Source organism: Sciurus vulgaris (assembly GCF_902686455.1).
Source record: "Sciurus vulgaris genome assembly, chromosome: 2".
Lineage (NCBI taxonomy): Eukaryota > Metazoa > Chordata > Mammalia > Rodentia > Sciuridae > Sciurus > Sciurus vulgaris.
This window is the reverse complement of record NC_136462.1, coordinates 126,372,534-126,398,975: the sequence shown is the minus strand read 5'-3', so window position 1 is coordinate 126,398,975 and position 26,442 is coordinate 126,372,534. Positions and strand designations below refer to the sequence as shown.

The following is a 26,442-nucleotide window of genomic DNA, read 5'->3' as shown; positions in this document are numbered from 1 at the left end:
GGACTTGGTCAATGAAGCACGCGATAAGCCGTGGTGGGCAGCTCACTATGCAAATCACCAATCTCAGGGGTTCTAAAACAGACAGGCCTGACTCTTGATAAGGCCCCCTTGATAAGAACTTAGGCCTTTTAGATATAATGGGGCACAGAAAGCAAGAGTCAATATATGATTAACACACACCTCTTTGAGACATAGCATGAGTTATTAAAAAACATCAAGCAGCAGTGACAGATTTGTTTGGATTTTCTTATCATTTAGGACTCTTATAGTTACAATGACAGAAAACCCAACTGAGAATGGTTAAAGCAAACACAAGATCATATGAGCTACACATCTCTGATACATATCTGTAATAAATGAAATGGCACATGACATATTTTCCAAGTTTGATATTATTATTATTAATATTATTATTATTATTATTTTGCAGTACTGGAGATTGAACCCAAGGGTGCTCTACCACTGCACTACATCCCCAGTCCTTTTTATATTTTATATTTTTTATTTTTATTTTTATATATCTTATTTATTTATTTACTTTGGGTACCATAAATTAAACTCAGGGGCACTTAACCAATGAGCCACATCCCCAGTCCTTTTTATTTATTTATTTATTTATTTATTTATTTATTTTATTTTGAGACAGGTCTCATTAAGTTGGTTAGGGCCAGCTGAGGCTGCTTTTGAACTGGCAATCCTCCTGCCTCAGCCTCCTGAGCCACTGGGACTACAGGCATGTGCCATCATACCCAGCTTTTATTTTTTATCTCCAGACAGCGTCTCAGTATGTTGTTGAGGCTGGCCTCAAACTTGAGATCCTCCTTGAGATCAACCTTTGTGATTACAGGCATGTGCCACCACGGCCTGGCTACATTATTATACTTTAACCCACATGTCTTAACAATGACATTCCTCCATCAAAACATTTCTACCCTTTACTCTGGGAAGGGCTTTGACATGGATTTATAGAGAGATTCCCAAGAGGTCTCAAGGCACTGGGGGCCTCCACTCTTTAGGTCTCTGAAACCCAAATACCACCTGTGAGAGAGCAAGCTTCAGAAGAGTAGCCTCCAGCCTTTGGGGATCCCCTAAGATTCTGAGTGAGCAGAAACAAGCTGGTTCTTTCACATTCTGTGGAGATGGTAGTGGTAGGAGTGAAATAATCGTTGCTTTAATCCACTGCATTTGGGGATGACTTGTTACAAAACCATAGTAGCTGAGATATAGACGATGTGACCAAAACCCCCTCCTAGCTCTGGTGCCTTGAGCTCAGGTGCCATCTCAGGCTTCTAACAATGTCCTGAAATGGCAGTGGGCTTTTATATTTACCCTAGTCAGTATAAAGGACTTTGTTCTCCATCACACCACCAACTGCATGCCATCCCTCCATTGTTCTTTAGTGTCCTCAGTGACTCTCCTCCAGTTAGGAGGTGTCATGCCCTTACTTCCTAGACAGCACACAAGTAAGCACAAGTGGTTATCTCTAATCAAAAAGGGCCCATTGCTTCCACAAAAATAAAGAGCAAAATCATTAAACAGTTACTAGAACCTTTATTGCACCACCTAGAACTCTTCTGATAGATATTCAGGACTCTTAGGGCTTCCTCAATCTGTCTAGAACCCTTTTCCTTCAAGAGTTTCAAAAAGCCTTCCAATGTTCCTAACCTTCTTAACTTCTGTCCAAAATTATAACAATTCTTGGGACCATCAATCAGAAATGTTTGATATTCATTGTATTAACTTACCTAAGCAGCAGCTGCCCAAAGCCAAAGGTTGCAAATCTTGGTGCAAACCAACAACAAGTCTCCTTATGCTTGTATTAAGAGTGGAGAGTGAGGGGTAGTTGGCTTTGTCTTTCTCCAGTCACAAAAGATCTGCATTCTCTAAGACTGAAGCCCACTTCTGCTTCAGCAAGGGAAGGGGTACGTGAAAAAATAGACTTTCTTTTTTTTTCTTTCTTTCTTTCTTTCTTTAACATAATACATGGATGAGACCAATTTTGAAATTTGCATTCAAAAAATATTGATCTCATGTCCATGATTTTAACCCTCAGGAGGCAAGAAATTATTTAACTTTGGTTCAGTGAGTTTACAGCATTGTGATCAATATAGATTTTAACCTTTAAAAACACACCCAGTATTATTACATTAGCATCTGTTTTGACCTTTGAGAAAATATGAATGTCTAGCTAGATATTCCAAAGAAGCAGATAGAAGGAGGGTTTCATAAATCTATGAAGAATTTTATGCTGGTTTTGTGTTAGTCAATGGTATGATCCTTTTGAATCACACTAAACAAAGCCAGGACATTTCCAAACATTACTTCTAATATTTCCTAAACAGTTTGTTCTCTGGATTTTTTTTTCTTTTTCATTCTGTTTACCAATTTGATCATGTGTTTAAAGCCTCACAATAATTAATTATATCCCAGTAAATCTCAAAAGAAAACAAAATATGGTGACAAAAAAAATTTATGGGAGCTAAATTCCACAACACAATTCAATAGAATGTGTCTCTCATTTAAAGAAATGGTAAAAATCTACTTCATCACTTGATGAAACAACCTTTTATTGACCTTTATTATTGCTTGGGTAGGAGTGAAGTGGGCATGACCTAGTCCCGTGGAGGAATGCTCAGAAGACTATATTTATGACCAGCAGAAAACTCAGCAGTAGAATGATCTCCAGCTGGAAACTAATTTCCTTCGAAGAAAGAACAACAACAACAACAAAAATCTTATGCTTCCACAGGAAGCAGATCCCAAAGGAGAAAGAGTCATGGAAGAAAGAACAGAGATGCAAAATGGGAGTTAATGATGTTACTCTCTTCACAAGAAGAGCAAAGGACCTGAAAGTCAAGGTCATGACAACCACCCAATACAGTCTGCATCTGTGCACACTGCTCACAAAAAAAGTAGACATGTCAACAAGAAACACAAATTAAACCACACAGATTCCATGCCTTTCAGTATAACCAAAAATAGTACTAGAAACTTCATGGTACTTGTCAGAGAAGAAATAAATATTAATTCCCAACAAAGCCGTCTCTCATGTTCCTGTCCCAAGCCTTTGCAGACATCCAGAGGAGTTCAGAAAAACTTCATGAAAGAAGAGAAGAATGCAATAAAGTTCCTAAAGTTGAGAAAAACAACAGCCAGAAGTAGAAAGAACACTAAGTATAAAACTACTAGAAAATGATTGTGGGTGATAGGTGCATAGACTTCAGAGAAAGGATGTGAACAAGCACAGGGCTCCAGGTGACAGCTTTAGCCAGCATCCTTTCTGGGGAGAAGACAACAAACAAGAAGGCAGGGGTGTCCCTGGGGATGGGGAGGTGAACAGGGAAGCAGCAAGAGGAAATGTACAATCCTATAAGATAAAAAGAACCAAAAATCAATGGATGTCCACCAGATCCATCAGAAAGCAAAAATGATAGCTTGTAGAACATATAAAGCACTGCAGTGACCACACAGGGGGCTCTGCAGTCAGGAATCTTGGAAATGACCCCAACAGACAGCCTATCCTTAGTGTATGTATGAAGGCAAATGTCATCTGTCCAAGGCTTCCATAAGAATAAAACTGAGCACGGAAATTTAAACATTGAAGCCTATAAGGATGTCTCCAAAAAGTAAAAGGTGAACTCAAAATAATAATAGTAATTGTAATAATAAAAAAAGATGTACTACAATAGTGTGTACAGAATTACATACATGTAAATAAGCACATGAGGACATGAAAAACCAACTTGAATCAGAAACCCAAGTACTAAGAACATAAATAAACAAAAACATAAATAAAATGAGAAGTCAAAGAAAGAAATTTTGTCAGGAATGATGATTAAACCATAAGGTATTCCAGAAAGAATATAATCAAATAAAACTAGCATAAGGAGCACTGAAGAAACAAAGAAAACAAGAGAATAAAAATAAATTAAGTACTAAAATAAATGAGAGAAAGTGGTTGAAATGGAAGACAAGACAATAAGATGTGACACAAAGAGATCATAAAAACAGGACAACTGCTTAAACCCATGATCCAGGAAACCTTTCTGGCATGAAAAGACAACATAATTCCATCCATTAGAAGGCCTGTGGGATACCTGAGGATATTTTAGTAAAACTATTAAACTTAAAAGATACATTTTAAAATCCTCCAGGCCTGCAGCAAAATGATCAAATAACTTACAAAAGTAAAAGAATTAGGTCCCCATGAGACTTCCCTCAAGACATGCACAAATGAGGCCACGATGCAGCAACACTTTCACAAAATTCCAAGAAAGTATGTGTGAACAAAGTATTTGTTAGATATGAAGTCAAGCTCTCCGTCACATGTTAAGGTCAACAAAACATTGTGTGAAACCTGCAAAATCTCAGGGAGTACTGTGCTTGGGAGCTGTTTTTTGGGGTTTTTTTTTTTGTTTGTTTGTTTGTTTGTTTGTTTGTTTTTGCAGTGCTGGGCATTGAACCCAGGGCCTTGTGTTTGTGAGGCAAGCACTCTACCAACTGGGCTACATCCCCAGCCCTTGGGAGCTGTTCTTAAAGATCAACTTCACCTAGGGATACTTCAACAAAAAGACCAATGGTGAGCATCCAAAAGACTTAATTCTAGATCTAAGACCAACAAGAAGGGAACAAGAGTGGAAGGACAACAAATAGATGTTAAGCCAGGGTCATGGCACACAGCTGTGATTCTAGCAACCCTAAAGGTTCAGATAGGAGGATGACAAGTTCAAGGCCAGCCTCAGCAATTAGTGAGGCTCTAAGCAACTCAGTGAGACATTGTCTCAAAATAAAAAATGTTTAAAAGTGTTAGGGATGTAGCACAGGGGTAAAGCATCTCTGAGATCAACCCCCAGTACCAAAAAAAAGGAATAACATATAGATGTTATGGTTTGGAAAACAGAAATAATCCAGCTAACAAGTAGATGGAGAAAGAAGGGATGAGAAAAGTAAAATGAACTTATCAATGGTCCTATAAGCAATAAGCAGAAGTCAAACCATATCCTTAGAGTTGGAATAAGTAGGTATAAAAGATTAAGTAAGAAACCAGGGCTGAGGCATTTGAGTAGGCATGAGAACAAAGGTAACAATCAGAACAAAATATGAACCTTCTCAATTATAAAGAGAAGAGAAATTTTCAAAAGGAAAAGAAAAAATATATAGAAGAGAGAAACACAATAGGTAAAATATGGTATACACAGTAATATAATACACTTATAAGCAGATTTATGAGTTAATTGTTATGGTTTCGATCTAAAATGTCCCCCAATGGCCATGTGATTGACCACCAGACTATGGGAGGTGGTGGAAACTTTAAGAGATGGGGTATAGTTGAGGGGAATGAAGTCCCCAGGGGCATGTCCTTGAAGGGTATATTTGTCTCAGGACCCTTCCACCCACCCTTGGCTTCCTGGCCTCTGTAAAGTGAGCAGCTCTATTCTACCAAAAGCTCCCACCATGATATTCTGCCTCACCAAAGGTCCAAAGCAACAGTCAAATAACCATGAACTGAATTCTCTGAAACCATGAGCCAAAATAAATCTTCCCTCCTTTACATTGTTTTTCTTGGGTCTTTTGTCATAGTGATGGAAAACTAATACACCTATTAATAACAGGCCTATTAATAATGTGAATGGGCTAAATTCACCTATTAAAAGAAAATAATACTTTTACTTTATTTCCCAAAGCAAGTCCCAAAAATATACTGTACATGTAGGACATAACTGAACAATGACATCTAGAAAGGCTAAAAGCTGCACAAAGTATTCATGGTCCTAATATCAAAGTAAAATTCAAGCCAAAGAGTATTAAGCATGACAAAGTGGGATACTTATTAGTACCAAAACTTTCTACTCCCAGAGAAGCTGACAGTACTAAATAGGTATCCACCAAATAACACTGTGACCACCATCAAAAAACACACAGCAAGAGATTCAAGGAGAATTAAATTTTTAAAACTGAGTTTCACTCATAATAAGGGACATTTAACATACCACTTTAAGTACAAGACAGATGAAGTGGACAAAAACTAAGTAAAAATATAAATGACCTAGAATAAGCAGCAGGTATATTTTGTAAATTTCTAAATTTCCATAGTGACAATAGAGAATGCACACTCTTTTCAAGTCCACATGGAACATAAGAAAATTTTGTCATAAAGAAACCAAAAGTAAGTTCCATAAAACTAGAAATTATGACAAAATAAATGAAGAGGTTCTGCATTCTGGAAACTGAAAAAACTTCTATCAAACATCCAATCCTAGGATGAAAGGAAAAGTCATATTGAAGATATAAAAATTCTAATAATGATAATGAAGCACTACCTATCAAACTTCATGGTATGCATTTAAAGAAGTGGTCAGAGGATGAAGTGCAGCTTTGGATGTTCATGGCAAACAAAATACAAAGAATAAAAGTAAATGAAATAAACTTCCAATTCAATAAAACCATAGAAAGAACAACAAAGTAAACCAAAGGAAAGCACAAGGAAAAGCAATAATAAAGATAAAATCAGAAACCAATGAGGTAGAAAGTGGAAAACTAGATCTAGTAAATAAATCAAAATCATTTTAAAATAAAACTAGGCAGAGTCCACCCCCCCACACACAGAGGTCAGACGCTGGTGCTGAGACCGCACCCCACTGGCGCTGAGCCCCACCTGCATCTGCCTCCGTGCTGACTCAGCACACCCTCGCTGGGGCTCCTCAGCTTCTTTGGAGGTTGGTGCAGACATTAATTATTCCTGAGGGCATGGTCATCATCATTGGAAGGGCAGCTCCCTTCCTGGGACACCTACAGGAGACTGGAGGCCCTTTGACAGGTACTTCTATTTACTCACTTACATCCTACACCCTTGCCCATCCTCTTGTTCACAACTAGAAATACTATAAATAGTAATTGAACTCCTCCTGTTCATTACAATACTGTTAAAGTCTTTATAGGGGCTGTCTGGTTCGGGGCTGCATTTTCTCTGTATTGGGTGTTACTGGTATTGATCTCCCCTTCAAAGGAGAAGTAGTGGAAAACTGCAGGGTCATAATAAGGCTGCAGGGGTGGGGAACTTCAGTATCTCTGATCTTCACTGCTAGAGGGGAATATATAGAAACAATATGAAAAAACAGGGGAAGAAAGTGTCACTAAAAAACCAAGATGTTATTGTGATAGAATCCAATGACAGCATGGCAGTAGAAATGACAGAAAAAGAGTTTAGAATTGGCATAATTAAAATGACCTTTGAAGCAAAAGAAGAGATAAGAGAGCAAATGCAGGCAATGCATGACCATTCTGGTAAACAGTTAAAAGAGCAAAAGAACCCTTCAATAAAGAGATAGAGATTCTGAAAAAGAAAAATACTTGAAATGTAAGAAATGATAAACCAAATTAAAAACTCAGTAGAAAGCATCACCAACAGAACAGATCTTGTGGAAGACAGAATCTCAGATAATGAAGACAAAATATTTAACCCTGAAAATAAAGTTGAACAAACTGAGAAGACATTAAAAAGTCATGAATAGAACCGCCAAGAATTATGGGATATCATGAAAAGACCAAATTTAAGAATTATTGGGATTGAGGAAGGCACAGAGATACAAACCAAAGGCATGAACAACCTGTTCAACGAAATAATATCCAAACCTGAAAAATGAAATGGAAAATAAAATACAAGAGGCTTACAGAACACCAGGTGCACAAAATTGCAACGGGTTCACAGCAAGACACATTATAATGAAAATACCTCACATACAAGATAAAGATAGGATTTTTTAAAGGCTGTGAGGGAAAAGTATCAGATTACATATAAGGGGAAACCAATACGGATATCAGCAGATTTCTCAGCCCAGACTCTAAAAGCAAGAAGGGCCTGGAACAATATATTTCAAGCTCTGAAAGACCACGGATGCCAACCAAGAAAACCATACCCAGCAAAACTAACCTTCAGATTTGATGCTGAAACAAGATCTTTCCACAATAAACAAAAGTTAAAACAATTTACAAATAAAACCTGCCTTACAGAACATTCTCAGCAAAATATTTCATGAGGAGGAAGCAAAAAGCAACAATACAAGTCAGCACAGGGAGGAACTACCCTAAAGGAAAAGCCAATCAAAGGAGAAATCAAGTTAAAAACCAAAAATAAGCCAAAATGACCAGGAATACAAATCATATCACAATAATAATACTGAATGTCAGTGGCCTAAACTCAATAATCAAAAGATGTAGACTGGCAGATTGGATTAAAAAGAAAGACCCAAAAAAATGCTGCCGTCAAGAGACTCATCTCAGAAAAAAGACACCCACAGAATAAAGGTGAAAGGATGGGTAGAAACATACCATGAACATGGACCCAGTAAAATAGCAGGGGTCTCAGACCTTCATATCAGATAAAGTGGACTTCAAACCTAAGTTACTCAGAAGGGATAAAGAAGGACATTTCATACTGCTTAAGGGAAGCATAAAACAGCAAGATGTAACAATTTTAAATATTTATGCTCCAAACAATGGAGCATCTATGTACATCAAACAAACCCTTCTCAATTTTAAGAATCAAATAGACCAAAACACATTAATAGTGGGGGACTTTAACACACTGCTCTCACCACTAGATAGATCCTCCAAACAAAAAATGAACAAAGAAACTATAGAACTAAATAATACAATCAATGATATAAACTTAATGGATATTTACAGAGTATTTCATCCATCATTGAGCAAATATATTTTCTTCTCAGCAGTTCATGGATCCTTCTCCAAAATAGACCATATGCTATGCCAAAAAAAAAAAAAAATCCATTAGTAAATATAGTACTCTATAAGAACATAATGGAATTCAATTAGAAATGAACAATAAAATAACAAAAACTACTCATACACCTGGAGACTAAATAATATGCTATTGAATAATGCAATGATAACAGAAGACATCAGGGAAGAAATAAAAAAATCTTAGAGGTAAAAGAGAACAATGACACAACATATCAAAATCTCTGGGACACTATGAAAGCAGTACTAAGAGGAAAGTTCATTGCATTGAGCTCATACATTAAAAAAATAAAAAGTCAATGACTAAATGACCTAACATTATATCTCAAAACCCTAGAAAAAGAAGAACAGATCAAGACCAAAAATAGTGGAAGACAGGAAATAATTAAAATCAGAGCTGAAATCAATGAAATTGAAACAAGAGAAACAATTCAAAAAATTGACAAAATAAAAAGTTGGTTCTTTGAAAAAGTAAACAAAATTGATAAACCCCTAGCCACACTAATGAAGAAAAGGAGAGAGAAAACTCAAATTACTAGAATTCATGATGAAAAAGGAAAGATCATGACAGACACCATAGAAATACATAACATAATTAAAAGCTACTTTGAAAATCTATAATCCAACAAAATAGAAAATATCGAAGACATTGACAAATTTTTAGAGACATATGATCCTCCCAAACTGAATCAAGAAGATGTACACAATCTAAACATATCAATTTCAAGCACCAAAATAGAAGAAACCATCAAAAACCTACCAACCAAGAAAAGCCCAGGACCAGATGGATTCTCAGCCAAATTCTACAAGACCTTTAAAGAAGAACTGATACCAATACTCCTCAAAGTATTCCAGGAAATAGAAAAGGAGGGAATCCTTCCAAATTCATTCTATGAGGCTAGTATCACTCTGATACCAAAACCAGACAAAGACACATCAAGGAAAGAAAACTTTAGACCAATATCCCTGATAAACATAGATGCAAAAATCCTTAACAAAACACTGGCAAATTGCATACAAAAATATATTAAAAAGATAGTGCACCATGATCAAGTGGGGTTTATCCCATGGATGCAAGGTTGGTTCAACATCCAGAAATCAATAAATGTAATTCATCACATCAATAGACTTAAAGTTAAGAATCACATGATTATTTCAATAGATGCTGAGAGAGCATTTGATAAAATACAGCACCCCTTCATGCTTAAAACACTAGAAAAAATAGGAATAGTAGGAACATACCTTAATATTATAAAGGCTATCTATGCTAAGCCCACAGCCAACATCATTCTTAATGGAGAAAAACTGAAAGCATTCCCTCTAAAAACTGGAACAAGACAGGAATGCCCTCTTTCACCACTTCTATTCAACATCATCCTTGAAACACTGGCCAGAGCAATTAGGCAGACCAAAGAAATTAAAGGGCTACAAATAGGAAAAGAAGAACTAAAGCTGTCACTATTTGCTGATGACATGATCCTATATTTAGAAGAGCCAAAAAACTACACTAGAAAACTTCTAGAACTAATAAATGAATTCAGCAAAGTAGCAGGATATTAAATCAATATGAGTAAATCTAATGCATTTCTATTCATAAGTGATGAATCCTCTGAAAGAGAAATTAGGAAAACCACTCTATTCACAGTAGCCTCAAAAAAAATAAAATACTTGGGAATTAATCTAACAAAAGAGGTGAAAGACCTCTACTATGAAAACTACAGAACACTAAAGAGAGAAATTGAAGAAAACCTTCGAAGATGGAAAGATCTCCCATGTTCTTGGATAGGCAGAATTAACATTGTCAAAATGGCCATTCTACCAAAGACGCTATACAGATTCAATGTAAATCCAATTAAAATTCCAATGACATTCCTCATAGAAATAGAGAAAGCAATCATGAAATTTATCTGGAAGAACAAGAGACCTGAAAAGCCAAAGCAATCCTGAACAGAAAAAGTGAAATAGGAGGTATCACAATACCAGACATTAAACTATACTACAGAGCAAAAGTAACAAAAACAGCATGGTATTGGCACCAAAATAGACAGGCAGACCAATGGTACAGAATAGAAGACACAGAGACAAAAACCACATAAATACAGTCACCTCATACTAGACAAAGGAGCCAAAAACATACAATGCAGAAAAGATAGCTTGTTTAACAAACGGTGCTGGCAAAACTGGAAATCCATATGCAGTAAAATGAAATTAAACCTCTATCTCTCACCCTGCACAAAATTCAACTCAAAATGGATCAAAGACATAGGAGTTAGACCAGAGACCCTGCACCTAACAGAAGACAAAGTAGGCCCAAATCTTCATCATGTTGGCTTAGGATCAAACTTCCTCAACAAGACTCCCAAAGCACAAGAAATCAAAGCAAGAATCAATAAATTGGATGAACTCAAACTAAAAAGCTTTTCCTCAGTAAAGGATACAATCAAGAATGTGAAGAGAGAACCTACAGAGTGGGAGAAAATCTTTTCCACACACACTTCAGATAGAGCACTTAGCTCCAAAATGTATAAAGAACTTACAAAACTTTACACCAAAATACAAAGAACCCAATCAATAAATGGGCCAAGGAACTGGACAGACACTTTTCAGAAGACATACTGGCAATTAATAAATATTTGAAAAAGTGTTCAACAACTCTAGTAATTAGAGAAATGCAAATTAAAACAACTCTAAGATTTCATCTTCCTCCAATTAGAATGGCTATTATCAAGAACACAAACAATATAGATTTTGGTGTGGATGTGGGGAAAAAGGCACACTCTTACATTGCTGGTGGAATTGCAAATTGGTGCAGCCACTCTGGAAAGCAGTGTGGAGAATCCTCAGAAAACTTGGAATGGACCCACCTTTTGACCCAGTTATCCCACTCCTTGGTTTATACCCAAAGGACTTAAAATCAGCATACTACAGTAACACAGCCACATCAATGTTTATAGCAGTTCAGTTCACAATAGCTAGATTGTGGAACAAACCTAGATGCCCTTCCACAGATGAATGAATAAAGAAACTGTGGTATATATACACAATGGAATATTATTCAGCCGTAAAGAAGGATGATATTATGGCATTTGCAAATAGATGGATGGAATTGGAGAATATCATGCTAAGTGAAATAATCCAATCCCATAAAAACAAAGGCCGAATGTTTTCCCTGATAAGTGGAGAATGATATATAATGGGGGTGGGGTGTGGGGAGTGAGAGAAGGATGGGAGAACTTTAGATTATGTAGAAGGAAATAAGAGGGAGGGGGGTATGAAAAATGGTGGAATGAGGCAGAAATCATTACCCTATGTACATGTGATTACACGAATGGTATGAATCTACATCATGTACAACCATAGAAATGAAATGATGTACCCCATTTGTGTACAATGAATCAAAATTCAGTCTGTGAAAAATTAAAAGATTAAAAAAATTAAAAAATAAAAATAAAAATTTTTCAAAAAAATTAAAAAAAAATTTTTTTTAATTAAACTAGGCAAATCTCAAGCTGCGAATCATAAGTCCAGGGATAAGCAAGTAGAAAAGTGAAATAACCATTGGAATAGACAAAAAAATTTTAAGTAATTATTAGAAATTATTTGTAGGTCTCAATACCAATATTTTCATGAGATTGATTTTAATTTCTTACTCCATCAATCAGTTTTGATAAAATTGCAATCCAATATATTTTTTTCCTTTTGAAATGGTTCTATATGGTTATAATAATCAAAATAGTTATGGAATGGTTAGGGAGGGACAGAGAACCCAGAACAGAGAAACAGTAGATCATTCATAAAGATATGGTCAACTGTTTTTTTTTTTCTTTTATTGTTGTTGCTCTAATTAGTTATACATGACAGTAGAATGTATTCTGACACATGATACACAAATGGAGTATAACTTCTCATTCTTCTGGTTGTACATGAAATAGAATCACACCCGTCATGTAATCATAGATGCATGTAGGTTAATAATGTTCCATTGGTTCTACTATCCTTCCTACCCCCATGCCCCCTCCCCTCCCATCACTCCCCTCTACCTAATCAAAACTACCTCTATTTCTCCCTAGCTCCTCTCTTTGACAAAGTTACAAAAACAGTTCAGTGGAGGACATGCAGCCCTTTCATCAAATGGTGCTGAAGGCATTCAGAAACCACAGGCAAATAAAAAGAATGTTGGCCTAAACTACACACTTTAAACAAAAATTAACTCAAAAGGGAACATGCACTTAAATACGAGATGTGAAACTATAAACAGACACATATACCAATGGTACAGAGACACAGAGACAAACCCATGTAAATACAGTTATCTCATACGAGGCAAAGGCACCATAAACATTATTGGAGAAAAGACAGGCTCTTCAACCAACGGTGCTGGGAAAACTGGAACAACATATGCAACGAGATGAAATTGAACCCCTATCTCTCACCCCGCACAAAACTGAACTCACAGTGGATCAGACTTAGGCACTGGAAAAGACACCCTGCACCTACTAAAAGAAAAAGTAGGCCCAAATCTTCACTATGTCAGCCTAGGATCTGACTTCTCAATAAGACTCCTAAAGTGTAGGAAGTAAAATCAAGAATTAATAAATGGGATGAATTCAAGCTAAAAAGTTTCTTCAGCAAAGGAAACAATAATGTGAAGAGAGAGCCTACAGAGTGGGAAAAAATCTTTACCACATTCACCTCAGATAGAGCACTAATCTCGAAAATATATAAAGAACTCAAAAAACTCAACACCAAGAACCAAATAACCTAATCAAATGGGCAAAAGAACTGAACAGACACTTGACAGAAAAAGATATACAATCAATCAACAAATATATAAAAAAATGTTCAGCACCTCTAGTAATTAGAGAAATGCAAATCAAAACTAAGATTTCACCTCACTCCAGTCAGAATGGCAATTATCAATACAAGAAACAATAAATGTTGGTGAGGATGTGGGGAAAAAGGTACACTCATACATTGCTGGTGGGACTATAAATTGGTGCAACCATTATGAAAAACAGTATGGAGATTCCTTAAAAAACTTGGAATGGAACAACTATTCGACCCAGCTATTCCACTCCTCGGTTTATACCCAAAGGATTTAAAATCAGCATTGTGACACAGCCACATCAATGTTTATAGCAGCTCAATTCACAATAACCAAACTATGAAACTAACGTAGATGCCCTTAAACAGTTGAATGGACAAAGAAAATGTGGTATATACACAATGGAATATTACTCAGTCTTAAAGGATGAAGTTGTGGCATTTGCTGGTAAATGGATGAAGGTAGAGAATATCATGCTAAGTGAAATAAACCAATCCCAAAAATCCAAAGGTTGAATATTTGCTCTGATATGAAGATGCTAATTCACAAAAAGGGTGGAAGGGGTTCGCAAAAAGTAGAGGTACTTTGGATAAGTCTTAGGGGAGTAAAGGAGGGGAGGGGGTATGGGGGTAGAAAGGATACTCAAAGTGGATCAAAGACTTAGGCACAAGAACAGAGACCCTGTACCTACTAGAAGAAAAAGTAGGTCCAAAGTGGTGGTATGAATTGGACATCCTCACTCTGTATACATATATGTTTACATGACCAATGTGACTCTACCTCATGTACAACCAGAAGAATGAGAAGTTATACTCCATTTATGTATGGTATGCAAAATGCATTCTACTGTCATATATAACTAATTAGAACAAATTTTAAAAATCAAAAAATTAAAAATAAATGCAATGATTCATTTTCTATCTTAAAAAAAATGATAGAAAATCTTTGGCATCTACAGCTAGGCAAAGAGTTTCTCATGGTATCATGCTTTTGATGCCTAAACAGGAAAGATAAAAGGAAAATGATACACTGGGCCTCACCAAGATTCAAAACTTTTGCTTTATAGAAGAACCTGTTGAGTGAATGAATAAACTATTCAAAGACTGTGACAAAGCACAATAGCAGCTTTATTCATAATTGTCCCAATCTGGAAACAACTCAGATGTTCTCCAAAAGGCAAATTATTATAAAAACTGTGGATATCTGTACCACAGAAAGCAATCAAAGGAATGAAATACTGACATATGAAACATATATACATGTGGATAACTGCTGGGTAATTATGCTGAGTGACAGAGCTGATCTGAGAGGCTGCATATTGTATAATGCCTTATAAAATATTCTGGTAATGAAAAAATTTTAGGAATGGAAACAGGTCAGTGGTGGAGGGTAGAAGTGGGAGGGAAATGGAGGTGACTCATTAAACAACAGCATGAGGGGTCCTTGTGGGAGGGGGTCTTCTGCACCCTGACCCTATCAGCTTCAAACCCCTGGTTGTCATGTTAGACTCTAGTCTTTCAAGATTCTACTGTCATAAGTAATTGGGTAAAGGGTATGTGGGATCCCTCTGTATTATTTCTTACAACTGCACATCATTCTATGATTGTCTTGAAAGAACAAGCTTCATTAAAAAAATTTTTGGTAACACCATTCACTATATGTCTAGATAAGATCAATAAAATTCATCTGTTTTAACTATAGAATATCTAAAATCCTTTGTAAAATTTAAAATACAAAAATGAACTAAAAAAATAGTCACAAAACACAAGTCAGAACTGATTCCTTTAGATGCAAAGACAACTTTCAAAAGAACAGGAAAGATTCAATTCTCCCAAGAGAAAGACATAAGCAAATAATATGAATAGAAAGCTCATAAAATAAGGCATGCAGATATCCTATACTTTTATGGAAAGATTTTAACCTCAGTGGAATTAATAATAACAGAATGTGAATCTGCTGTAGCCTTCCAGATGGGCCATGAGTGTTTAATATGGCAGTAATGTGTCTCAGTAGTGAGGTGCCATAAACAGCAGTAGCACCATTCCAGATGCCAGCTTGTCAATATTTAAAAACATGATTCACTTAGCCAGCAACTGGGTGTCAGGAAATTTATTTTCAACGATCAGAAATAAAGCAAAGTTTTATTATCCCACCAATGATAAGAACAAAGAACAGGAACCAATCTCAATGCTCAACAAAGGAGAAATAAACAGAGATATATCCACATGTGGTATGCATAAATATATTCTATTTTGGAAGGATGATTAATGGCCTGTTAAATACTCACAATATATTATGAAGAATAACAGGTAGGATGGCATGCGATTTTAAAACTTAGAAAAATAAACACATATCCTATGGCAGATAGGGAAAATGTAAGGAAACACAGCAACTTACAATCAGTGGTTATTTCTGTGTAGCAAAATTATAGGTTATGTTTATATTTTATTCTTTAACATATTTCCATTAAATACATATTTATCTAATCAGAAAAATAGTAATTTTTAAAATGAAGCAGGAAGTCAACATTTTGAATCATAAGAAACTACCTTCTATAGAAAAAAAAATTTAATGTGGTAAATAAAAGTCAAGTTAGTGAATATGCAATTGTAAGTTAAGTACTTCATGCAAACAAGGACCCTACAACAATTAGATGACCACACCTTGGGAAAACGGCTCGGATTTTACCACAACAGGGACCTACCAAGAAGGATGGCAGCTAGAAGAACACCTGTAATCAGACCAAAATAAAGCATGGCCCACAGACATTTTCTCCACCCAAAAAGACAGACGTGATTCATAAGTCCAGGGGTGAATGAGCTTATGAGGAGATAACCAGCAGCCCTGCCGAAGCCTTCTGAAGCCACCAAGATCCTGAAAGTCATCCCAGCATTTCATTATAATTATACACATGTGCTATGCACACAGCTCACCAAAACTGTGAGTAATTGTACATATTCACCATCTCCACACACTTTACATGTCCTGAGTGATGTGGAACCAACCTTTTTTCCTTAGGCAGATGTCCTAGTGAATATTCCAAAGGGATGCTAGGGGGAGATCAAAGTGGGTATATAATTGTCCTAAAACATCTATCTTTCTTTTTCAAAATATTAATAATAGCAGGCTTCTCCCTGTGAGATCAACCAGTGTCACACAATAGCCATAAGGTCTCACTGCTCTCTGAAAGTAAAGAGGAAGTAGAGAGGTCAGTGTATAATATGCTTGACCAACTCTAGAGACTAGGCGCACTTGAGTGACAGCCTTCCAGCTCTGCAGAAATTAGGAGCCTGGCCCAAATGAGGTAGTGTTGGTTTGTCAGAACAAGTCTGTATCTCCCCTGTGGCCCATCTTTGAATCCCCTTCTTGGCTGTGCTAGTCTAGACCCTCACTGGCTATGGAGCAAAGATGAGAAGATGGCAGTGTGAGGTGAACCATCCTGCTGAATGCTGTTCTCACAAGAAAATTTTTAAGTGGCAGGATCATTCCTTTTATTCTCAGCAGAGGCAGATGAGAGTCTAAAGAGGAATTAGTTGGTCAATCATTAAGTTTGGCACCTTGTCCCTTAGCAGCAGAGTCAGTAATATGTCCAGAGTCCTATAGGGAAACTCACATTCAGTAAACCCCATGACTTGATCACTAGCCTAGCAACTCCTCCTATACCCAAGGAGTGTCATTTAAATTAAAGTCTCAGCAAAATTCACAAGTATTGCAAGTTTTTCACAAACTAGGGAAATGGCCCATATAGTGAATCTGCCCCCAATTGGCAGCATTCTCTACATAGAGACCAGCTGCTATGTGGTATGACTGTGTCCCTCAAATTTCATCTGTTGGGAACTTAATCCCCAAATTCATATATGGTTAATGGTATTGAGAGGTGGGACCATAAGAGGTGACTGGATCCTGAAGGCTCTGTCCTCATAAATTTCTTAACCAATTTGGGGGTTAATATCTGGATTAATGGATTAGTGAGGAAGTGACTTTGTTATACAAGCAAGTTGTCTGTGGCACACTTGTTCTGTCATACCCCATGATGCTTTCTGCCATGTTGTAACACAGCAAGAAGGACCTCACCAGATGCCAAGCAGATGCCAGAGTCATTCTCTTGGATTTCCAGCCTTCAGAGTGTGAACTACAAAAACAAAACTCTATTCTTTATAGCCAGATATAGGTATTTTGCCGTGTTTAGTTATAACAACTCAAAATGGACCAGATCACTATTCTTAGTCCTTGCTTGGATATGACAGCTCTTTCCTAAGCCCATACCCAGGCAATCAGCATCCTGCAGAGGAACAAGTGGGTGGAGCAGGCATGGCTACCTCCACAAGCTGCAGATCATGCTGCCACTCAAAGATGAAGGTTCTAAAATCCCTCACTGTGCATATACCCAGCTGTGAATTTGTGGTCAAAGAACTTCCATGGAAGTATGACTCAACGCCAAGGGAACGAAGTTCATTTTTGATAGCACCATTTCATAGAACTATTCTGCTCACTCACCTGTTTGCGAGGTGGAGTTGTGCTATGTAAACACAGGTGTGCAGGGAATTTAGCCCCAAGAGTGGACAAAACACCTTTGGAGCAGGTTCTCCTTCACAAAGACTAGCTCTGCTCCCCTACTGTAGACTTCACCTCTGTGTGCTCCTCCTGAGAGATGCCCACATGTGGGATGTCTGCTTCCAGACTACCCTCAGCATGGTGATCCAAGCCCCAGTCTGCAATAAGTCCCTGCTAACAGGGACTTTCTTTTGTGCACTATGGTAGGAGGAAGTCAAGACTCTTGTTATGCACCTTCTTAATGAACAGTCAAGGCACAGTCCCAAGCAAAATTTTCAAAAGAACAATGATATGAAATATCCAGTAAACCCACCACTATTTACTGACTCCAGGTTCAAGTTGAATCATTCATAATCAATCATCCTCTGTGTGGCAGAACTAGTCCCAGCAATAAATTTTTAATACCTTTTTCTTTCTGAGCTAACCTCACCTATACCAAAGTCTCTCTAATTGCTAAAAGCATGCTTATCCTTGTGTGTAGTAGAATGCATATTTGCTTCTTTTTTAAGATTCCCGTAAGTCTCAAACTAGATAAACTAGAAATTTTAAATGAGTTTTTTAAGGTACCTGAAAAATGCCATGAAAGAGAATCCATATCCATGTTGCTCTGCAATTCCTGCACAAACGACATTTGCAGATGCTCCAATCAGTGTCCCATTACCTGGAATCAAAAATGTTAAAATAGAATAAAATCCCAATTCATCTTGGTGGTAGGTTGCTGCTCTCTTTTGTTTTGTAATATTTGGACCATCTCAGAGGCTGCGATTTGATCATTACTTTACTATCACTATCAAAGTGATTTCTTATAAATATCTAGACACACACACACACACACACACACACACACACACACACACACTTGCCACCAGAAAATAAGTTCTCTGCTTGTAAATACCATTATTCTTTCACAAACAGGACTATGGTCTCTCTGTGAGAGAAAAAAGGAGATGCTAAGGAGAATGGGCAAGTCACAGTGGAATCACCTGGCCTGTATCTTTTAGAGGAAAATGCAGTTAGAGCTAGCAAACACAGGGGATAATGTGTGTCCTGTGAGGCATTGGAATGAAATCTCAGACAGAAATTACCTTCCTTGGGCTCCAGGCCCAGACACCTGCCAGGAAATTCTTTCAGTGAATGAAAGAATGGATGAAAACAACCAAGTGAAACAATGAGGTTACTTGGCATTGTTCACCAAACGGCAGCTCCTTCATATGAAATCCTTCCCAAGTAAGTCTTTTTTGACAGTGAACAAGATGAGAGATGCACTTGTACACACATGAACATAAGCCAGTCCTCATGGCCTGGGTGAGGGGTAGAGCCAAGGTCAGCCAATCAGATCATTAGTTCTCCCCCTTCCCCTCACACAAACACACAGTGATTGATTCAGGGAAGGGTGAATCTGCATGGCCAAGTCAGTGGACCTCTTCTCTCCCTTGAGTTGTGGCAATCAATTCTCAAGGATGGGTACATGACCCAGATATAGCCAGTCTGGCTGAGTGCTAATCTGTGCCTCAACATTTGAAGAAGACTCTCTTTCTGTGGAGGACTGGTAGCTGTGAGACACTGCTCTGTAGCTACCCCAGCGCAAGGGAATGACCTTCTGTGACCAGAGAGAAGGAGGATCTGTGTCCGCATGAAGAAATGAGGCAGGGCTCCTGCTTTGGCCTTGGGGAGGTGGATGACATAGAAATGAGCGGGAACAGCACAGGATTATGTCAGGTAGTTGATTGTGCAATCTTTATACATTGGATTTCTGCTCACCTCAGGAATGTAGCCTGAAAACACCACAGAGATTGCTCTCACCTCAAAATCCTCCCCGAACCAGAATACATCCTCACAACCTGACCTCCCCCTGCTAGGTCCCATCCTTCTCAGACATTCCTTTGTAAAAAGTCACCTGGCTTTCTGAAGGCCTCCTGACCTGGGAGGTAAAACATTATCTTATTAAGTCTCATTAACCCTGTTTCTTTTCAGGATACTTTCAATTATGGGAAATAGAAAACCTAACTAACAGTGGGATCATCTCCCATGGAACGAGAAACTTGGAGGTGGAGGGCTGGTGAGCCTCTGTTCAATGTGTCATGTCCGGGGCAGGTCTCCGGGCATCTCTTTTTATCACAAGATGGTTTCACCGCCACATCAGAAGCAGGAAGATATGGAAGAGAATGGGCGCCCATCTTTTTGTATGAGGGAGGCAAAATGTCAAAAGGCTCCCAAAAAGCCTTTCCTTGTGTCTTATTAGTCAGTCAAATGAGACAATCAAAGTGGGCATGGCACAGGGAAGCCACAGAGAAGAGTGTGGGGAGGGAGTTGGGGCAGCCCCCAGCGGTGTGTTATTTCTGCAGACACAGCAGAAAGAATACTAGCTATGGGTTCAGAATAGCTCACAGTCCCAAATCTTCTAAGCACTGTAACTTGTGCAGACCAGTGATCATTTCTGTTCTATTAATAAGTTTTTGGATATAATGAAAGAAAGATGCAAAACAAGATGATGACAGCAATAGAGAAAGTCTCTCCCGTGTGATGGGCAGTCAGAGGAGGAGCAAGCCCGAAGATGTTGCTGCAGGGCTCAGACAGGATTTGTTATGGTCATCTATGTGTTCCACCACCCACCAGCATGCACAGAGCTGGTCCCACACTCAGACTGGAGACAACTCCAGGCAGCTCTGCCACATGACAATGTCCAAAGGAAGGAGTGAGTTTGTTCTCAGGAACAGGCAAGTCATTTTCAGAAGCCTCCTCCACTCCCAAAGAAACACCCTCAAGACTCCTTGATTGCAAAGGGCCATACCTGCCCACCTTCATGTCAGTTACCTACCAGGAAAGGAGCCATCTGCCTTTCCCTGCCTGTCATGGGCAGGAGAATGTAAAGGAGTCAGCTTCATCAGTGTGAGATGAGGACAGAACCACCTCCACCTCCAGAAATCTTATGGAGCAATTGTGGAATCACTTAAGATTCTAAGAGTACTATTTATTCAGATGGCAATGGTTGTTGCAGTACAAATGCTTCTCAACTTAACAATGGGGCTACATCCTGACAGACCTATTGTAAGTTGAAAATGTTCTAAGTAAAAAAAAGAGAAAAAAAGTTTTTTTACTTAGAATGCCTAACCTAGCAAACACCCTAGCTTAGCAAAACTACACTGCAGAGGATCTATTGTTTCCCCCTCATGATCATGTGGGTTACTGGAACCTCAGCTCACTGCCACAGTGAGAGAGAGAGAGAGAGAGAGAGAGAGAGAAAAGAAGAAGAAGAAGAAGAAGAAGAAGAAGAAGAAGAAGAAGACGAGGAGGAGGAGGAGGAGGAGGAGGAGGAGGGGGAGGAGGAGGAGGAGGAAGAGAAAAGGAAGGAAGGAAGAAAGGAAGGAAGGAAGGAAGGAAGGAAGGAAGGAAGGAAGGAAGGAAGGAAGGAAGGAAGGAAGGAAGGAAGGAAGGAAGAAGGAGAGAAAGAGGAGGAGGAAGGGAGGAGGGGGAGGGGGAAGAAGAGGAAAGAGAAGAGAAGAGAGGAGAGAAGATCTTGTACATAGTGCTAGCCCAGGAAAGGAGTAAATCTCACAATTTAAAGTATGGTTTCTATTACATTCATATCACTTTCATACCACTGCAATGTCAAAAAATTGCTTAAATCAAACCATTTGTAAGTCAGGAACTGTCTGTAACTTATAAAATGCTAGCACAGTTTTGATGGTGACATAGGTTCCATGTAGTGTCTCTAAGTGACATAGGTTCCATGTAGTGAGGAGAAAGAGGTCCTAGGTGTCACCACCCTAGCTCAAGACTCTGCCCCAGTTTCCATTGGCATAGAAGTCGATGGGGACTGGTGGGCATGATGAGCAGCTGTTGTTTGTCTTAGCATTTCTGGATTATCCTACATGGAAATGTGATCAATGGATCTAGAGATGGAATGAGAACCATTTTGAAAATTATTCCCTGCCCTGCTTTTGGTGAACATTTCATACAACGACTCTCCAGTCTAACTTCCTGTGTCAGCCAGTGCAAGTTGGATTAAACAGGCCATACTCCCAGATCCCTGGTAAGTTTCCACTTGACAGAAAACATAAAAATGAACTCTGTGCACTGGCATTCCCTTTGGCAAGTTAAAAAGCCACCTGTCCTTAAAGATACATGATTCAAGGAAAGCAACAGGTTTGAATACAGCCACACACTTCTTGAATTGTTCCCAATCTCTCACTAGCCATGCACAGAACTGTTCTTCATTTCCCTTGTTCTCTGTGTTGATGTCACTTACTCTGCTGGGAGTTTCTGCCCTAGGATTGCAGCTATGGAGCAAGCCTTAACGTGCAAACTTGCCTCAGCTTCTGCTTTCCAGGAAACTCACACTGTTGACAGATTTTTTTAAAAGATTTTGAATTGTTCTTAGTTTAGAAAAAAAGAGTAACTAAAAAGTATTAAGGTCAGACCAGTAAAGAAGTTTTTCTTTCAAACTGTCTAGTGAATGTCCCCCCACTTGTACAGTAACTGGTAATCCTAATGCCAACTGCAAACTTCTATTTAAAGGGTTCTTCAAAATGCCAGACGCTGGAAGAATGGGGAGATACTGTTTTATAGGTATGGAATTTCAGTTGGGAATGATGAAAAGCACTTCAGAGATGGATGATGGTGGTGGAACAAGGTGATCCCAGTATGAAGACACCCTTGGCTGACAGGTGACTTACAAAGTGAATCACAATGAGTTAGGTACAATGTGACCATATCTAATGCCACGGAGCCACACACTTAATAATGACTAAGATGGTCAATTTTATGTTATGTATTTTACCAGAGTATTTTTTTTGTGCTGGGGATTTAATCAAGGATGTTCTATGACTGAGCCACATCCACAGTCCTTGTGACTTTTTACATTGAGACAGGGTCTTGTTAAGTCGCTGAGGCTGGCCATTAACTTGCAATCCTCCAGCCTCAGCCTCTCAAGTCACTGGGATTACCACAGTATTTTCTAAATGCCAAACCTGGAGGCAATGAGAGAGAGGACCCCATAGAAGTACAGCATTAACAGCCAGCACAGATGATCATCTGCTATGCCAGAAGCAAGTGCCTTTCAAAGCTATTAGGTTAAAAAGATCCCAAGACTTCTAACCTGTATTATTCCCTACTGTTGTATCCCTACTTCCCAAGTGCACTCATAAGTATCTAATCCTATTTGAAGTTATCAGCCTATAGATGATTTGTATTAACATCTATCCCTGAGAATTCCCCTTAGTCACCCCACATATTTTAGGGAAATCACAACTAGCCCAGAAGACCTCTCACCCTTTAAGACCCTGCTCAGAACCTCCCTGTTTGGAGCATCTTCTCTGACTTTTCCTCCAGTCTTTCTTGGGCACCTCTTGAGGACTCAGGGCATCCACTGCAATAGGATGTCTGGGAAGAATTAATTCCCTGGCACAATTTCAGGCTATTACAGCAAATACTCAGTAAGTTTGAATGAACAAAATCCCACATGGAGGATGTACTTCCAGGTGTCCTCGGATTCTGCTTCTGTTGCCAGTGTTACACATAGCTATGAATGAAGTTCCCGATGCTTTTCCTGGGGCTGTTTCTTAGATGTGAGCAAGTTTCCCAGTTCCATACTCTTGTAAGAAGTTCAGTCCTGAACCACTGAATTAGAGGAATTAGCTGTCCTTTGAAATTATAGAAACTTCACTATATGGCATTAATCCCCCTTCACAAATAAGGAGATAAACTAAAGAGAAAGTTATTGATATAATAGAGATCAATCAATGAACAAAGAAGGCAGGATTATCTAAGCATGCCTGGATGTAAGAATAAAAACTTACAGTACATCTGATGTGCTTAGCTGAGATTCTCCACAACTCTCCTGTATTCTCAGAGGTGATTAGGCTTTCTTAAGGTGAGAAGGTTCCAGTTCCCTTAGAGACCAAAGGCTTCATGTTTGATCCCCAAAGTCAGTTTCATTCAACACTCTAGTTTACTTTGCAATTTCTCTAAACTACAACCCTACCACTACCACCAAAATCAACCTTCCATCTTTTTTCCTACTATGAGGTTGGAGTCTCTCCTTCTCAGAGCTCACCCATTGATCGCCATCACCCTTCCTCCTACCCATCTCCCTCTTAAGGAAGAAATAAGGGAAGGGGGAAAGGATAAAGAAAGAGAGAGAAGTGTCACTGAGAGTGACTTTGGATTCATAAGCCACAGTCCACGTGGCACAGCATGGTTGCACATTAACTTTGGGATTTCAATCACAATCGTCCTTAGGCCATGAGCGTGGAATGTCAGAGGCAGTTCTTGGAGAGGGAGAAGTGACAGGCTTTACAGAGGAACTGAGTAGCTCTGGAATCATTCCAAAGTAGATGTGTTTCCCCTCAGGAAATCTGTGAGGCTCTCCTTAATTTACTTTCGATCTGATATTCACACGCTGTTGCTTCAGGCCTGGCAACAGTGTGGGCGTGCTCTCGCGGGGCAATCAGCACTTGCTTACCTCCCAGGCAGGCTCCGAGGGCCAGGGCGTACATGAGTGGTGGGGCAGGCAGGCTGACCTCAGGGTCTTGGCTCAGGTTCAGGAGCACAGGAATCTGTGTAGGAAAGGCACCACATCTCACAGAAGCTCACTAGAGCTGCACATTGTGACAAACTTAAAGAGTCTCAAGTGCTTTTGCAACAGTAAGACTGTAGGAAGCATAGGGATGCATGGAGGGAAATGAAAGCCAACTTTGAAATCCACAAAAACTTGAGTTGAGACCCATGTCTTTGTATTTGGATCCAGCCACATGGCCAATAGGCTCTCCTTATTCGTAGCTTGTCCCTCTGCTGCTGCTCTGGGTCTTCAGTGGAGTAAAGTCATGTAGCTTCTAACACAGCATGTCTGAGGATGTTACAGTCCAACCACCATGTGGGAAATCCTACAAATCCTGTGCTTATTTTACACATGAATCATTTCAGTTAATTCTCAAACATTCCTCAGGTGTATCATTGACAGATAAGGAAACTGAGGCACAGATAGGTGCCAGAACACATTTCTCACAAATGACCAAGCCAGAACAGTTCTCTGCTTCCAAACTGCACACTGGTAAACCAGGGCTAACCTGCTTCTTGACACAGCTCTCTGCCAGTCTTCTCAACCCCACTGACATTCACTGTAGGACACAACAGGTATAGATTCTACAACTAGGAACCACCAACCTCCAGTAAGTCTTGTCAACAACAGGTGCACCTTTCTGGCAGAGGTGAATTTCACATTATTATAACTAAGAAAATGTAGTGACTGTGAAACTTCTGTAGAAATCTATGTTCCAAAATGTGATGTGTTTAAGTCTCCCTGAATATTTTTTTAATTGACACACACACAGTGATTTTCTTAGACTGCTGACCTCCTAAATGTGCCATGGAGCTAGGATATGGCCATGTGGCAACTTGGTCTGTGAGTGATGGAAAGTGAAGGATTCTCACCTCTGGGCACTGCAGTACCCTCCAGGACTGCTCTCCCCCCACCAGAGGGAGCCCACTGTACATCCTCCACTTAGAGAAGATTTGCAACTCCACACAGCTTGTCAGGACCAGTGTCAGCACCAAGCTAATGGAGGAAACAATCTCTATGCTGCTCACATTTCTGCTTCTCTAGATCTTAGCACTTCTTTAATTCATACAATGGCAGAGTTGGGATTTGAGCTCAGATAGATCCTCTGCAGAGCCTGAACTGTGAATTCCTACAAAGGTTCACATTATTAACCTAATGCCATCCACTGGGTCTGATTCAGCACTCTGTATTATTGTGTTCCTGAACATTTTAGAAAAGGATGAGTTAAAACCAAAACAACATCAAGTAAAAAGCAAAAGGTAAACGCTAAAGTGAAACACTTCTGACTTTTATCACTCTGAAAGAGTGTTTGTTCCCCTGTCAGGTGTCACAGCCAACAACTACAACTGCCCTAAAACCTCCTTCTGGGGCCTGCAAAGAAACCTGGGGGGAGAAGATGCCTAAGAACAAGACAGCCTTAAGAAGCTGACTTCCACACAGAGGCTGACTGACAGCACAGATAACCATGAGTATCCAAGAAGTCAGCTAAAGGAAACCCACAAGATTATGTGCATAAATTACCATTTTTTGTATTCAACATCTAGGACAAGAATAATAACATTTTAACTTGAAAATTGCCTGAGACTCCTTCCTGCTCAAGTCAATGAGGTTGAAAAGATCAAGCTTCAATGGAGAAAAACTGTCAGAGAATTCTCAGTCTTTAGCAAGGTATTTCAGGTTTTCAGCTGCAGTCTACAGGGCAATGTAGCAAAAAACTAGGAATGCTGCCCACAAATGCAGGTCTGAG

General features: G+C 38.9%; 1 protein-coding gene across 4 annotated transcripts in view; it reads right to left on the bottom strand.

Annotated features, from left to right (window-relative positions):
* The window catches only part of OCA2 (OCA2 melanosomal transmembrane protein), a 394,493-nt gene that overhangs the window by 109,265 nt on the left and 258,786 nt on the right, over positions 1–26,442 (bottom strand). For all 4 annotated transcript variants that reach the window (XM_079128438.1, XM_079128436.1, XM_079128437.1 and 1 more), the window contains exons 22-23: positions 24,600–24,693; positions 18,704–18,797 (exon numbers count right to left, since the gene is read on the bottom strand). In XM_079128438.1, coding sequence (XP_078984564.1) covers positions 18,704–18,797; positions 24,600–24,693 — 188 coding nt within the window. The remainder of the gene's footprint in view (positions 1–18,703; positions 18,798–24,599; positions 24,694–26,442) is intronic.